The sequence below is a fragment of the Emiliania huxleyi genome (genome assembly GCF_000372725.1).
Source record: "Emiliania huxleyi CCMP1516 unplaced genomic scaffold EMIHUscaffold_101, whole genome shotgun sequence".
Classification (NCBI taxonomy): Eukaryota; Haptophyta; order Isochrysidales; family Noelaerhabdaceae; genus Emiliania; species Emiliania huxleyi.
In genome coordinates, this window is record NW_005202368.1 from 79,338 (window position 1) to 80,360 (window position 1,023).

The following is a 1,023-nucleotide window of genomic DNA, read 5'->3' on the forward strand; positions in this document are numbered from 1 at the left end:
GCCGAAGCCAGAGAGTCGCCACCGCGAGCCCATCCGGCGCAGTTTTTCTTCTTTAGAGCACTCCACCGCCATACCGTTTTTATGGCGGATGTCCTCTGCTTAGGTTATCAACCGCGCCGGAGCACTTGGAGGACTCATTAACCTCACGCCCTGAAGGGCGTCGAATATATTGGATATATTTTTTGCGAAGGGCGACGACGACGACTCGCTCGAGTGCGCGGGCTCGGATTGCGAATGGCTCAGGGCTGCCCTTCCTTCAAGGAGCTCGGGCTCGACCTGCGGCTGCTCAAGGCGGTCCAGAAGCTTGGCCTCGAGACACCCACGCCCGTCCAGGCCCGCTGCATCCCGCTCGCGCTCGCCGGCAAGGATGTCCTCGCAAAGGCGCCGACCGGCTCAGGAAAGACATACGCGTATGTGGTGCCGATGCTGCAAAAGGTGCTGACGCGGCAGGACGCGGCTCCGGGACCGACCCTCTCGCCCGGCGCGCTCGTCCTCGTGCCGACGCGCGAGCTGTGCCAGCAGGTCTACGGGGTGGCGCGTGGGCTGCTCGGCGCCGCCGGCGCAGGCTCAATGCGCGTCTCTCTGCTCGCCGCGGCGGCGGACGGCGCGGCGATGCGGGCGGGACGGCAGCCGGACGTGCTGGTCGCGACACCCGCGCAGCTGCTCGCCCATTTGGCGGCGGAGGGCGGCGGCGGCGGCGGCGGCGGCGGCGGCGGCGGCGGCGGCGGCGGCGGCGGCGGCGGCGGCGGCGGGACGCTGCAGCGGCTGCACACTCTGGTGGTTGACGAGGCGGATCTGCTCCTCTCGTACGGCTACGGCGAGGACATGGCGGCGCTCGGGGAGAAGCTCCCGCCCTCGGTGAGACAGACAGACACACACACACACACACGCACACACACACACGCACACACACACACTCGCACATTGCCCACGCGCGCACACACACACACGCACTCGCACATTGCCCACGCGCGCACACACACACACGCACTCGCACATTGCCCACGCGCGCACACACACACG

General features: G+C 68.3%; 1 protein-coding gene across 1 annotated transcript; it reads left to right on the plus strand.

Annotated features, from left to right (window-relative positions):
• Positions 1-234: 234 nt before the first annotated feature.
• EMIHUDRAFT_69477 (hypothetical protein) lies at positions 235-525 on the plus strand (the record flags this gene model as incomplete). Its single annotated transcript, XM_005793353.1, has 1 exon — positions 235-525. A coding segment is annotated over one exon (291 nt), but the record flags the coding sequence as incomplete, so codon positions are not given.
• Between the last annotated feature and the right edge of the window lie 498 nt (positions 526-1,023).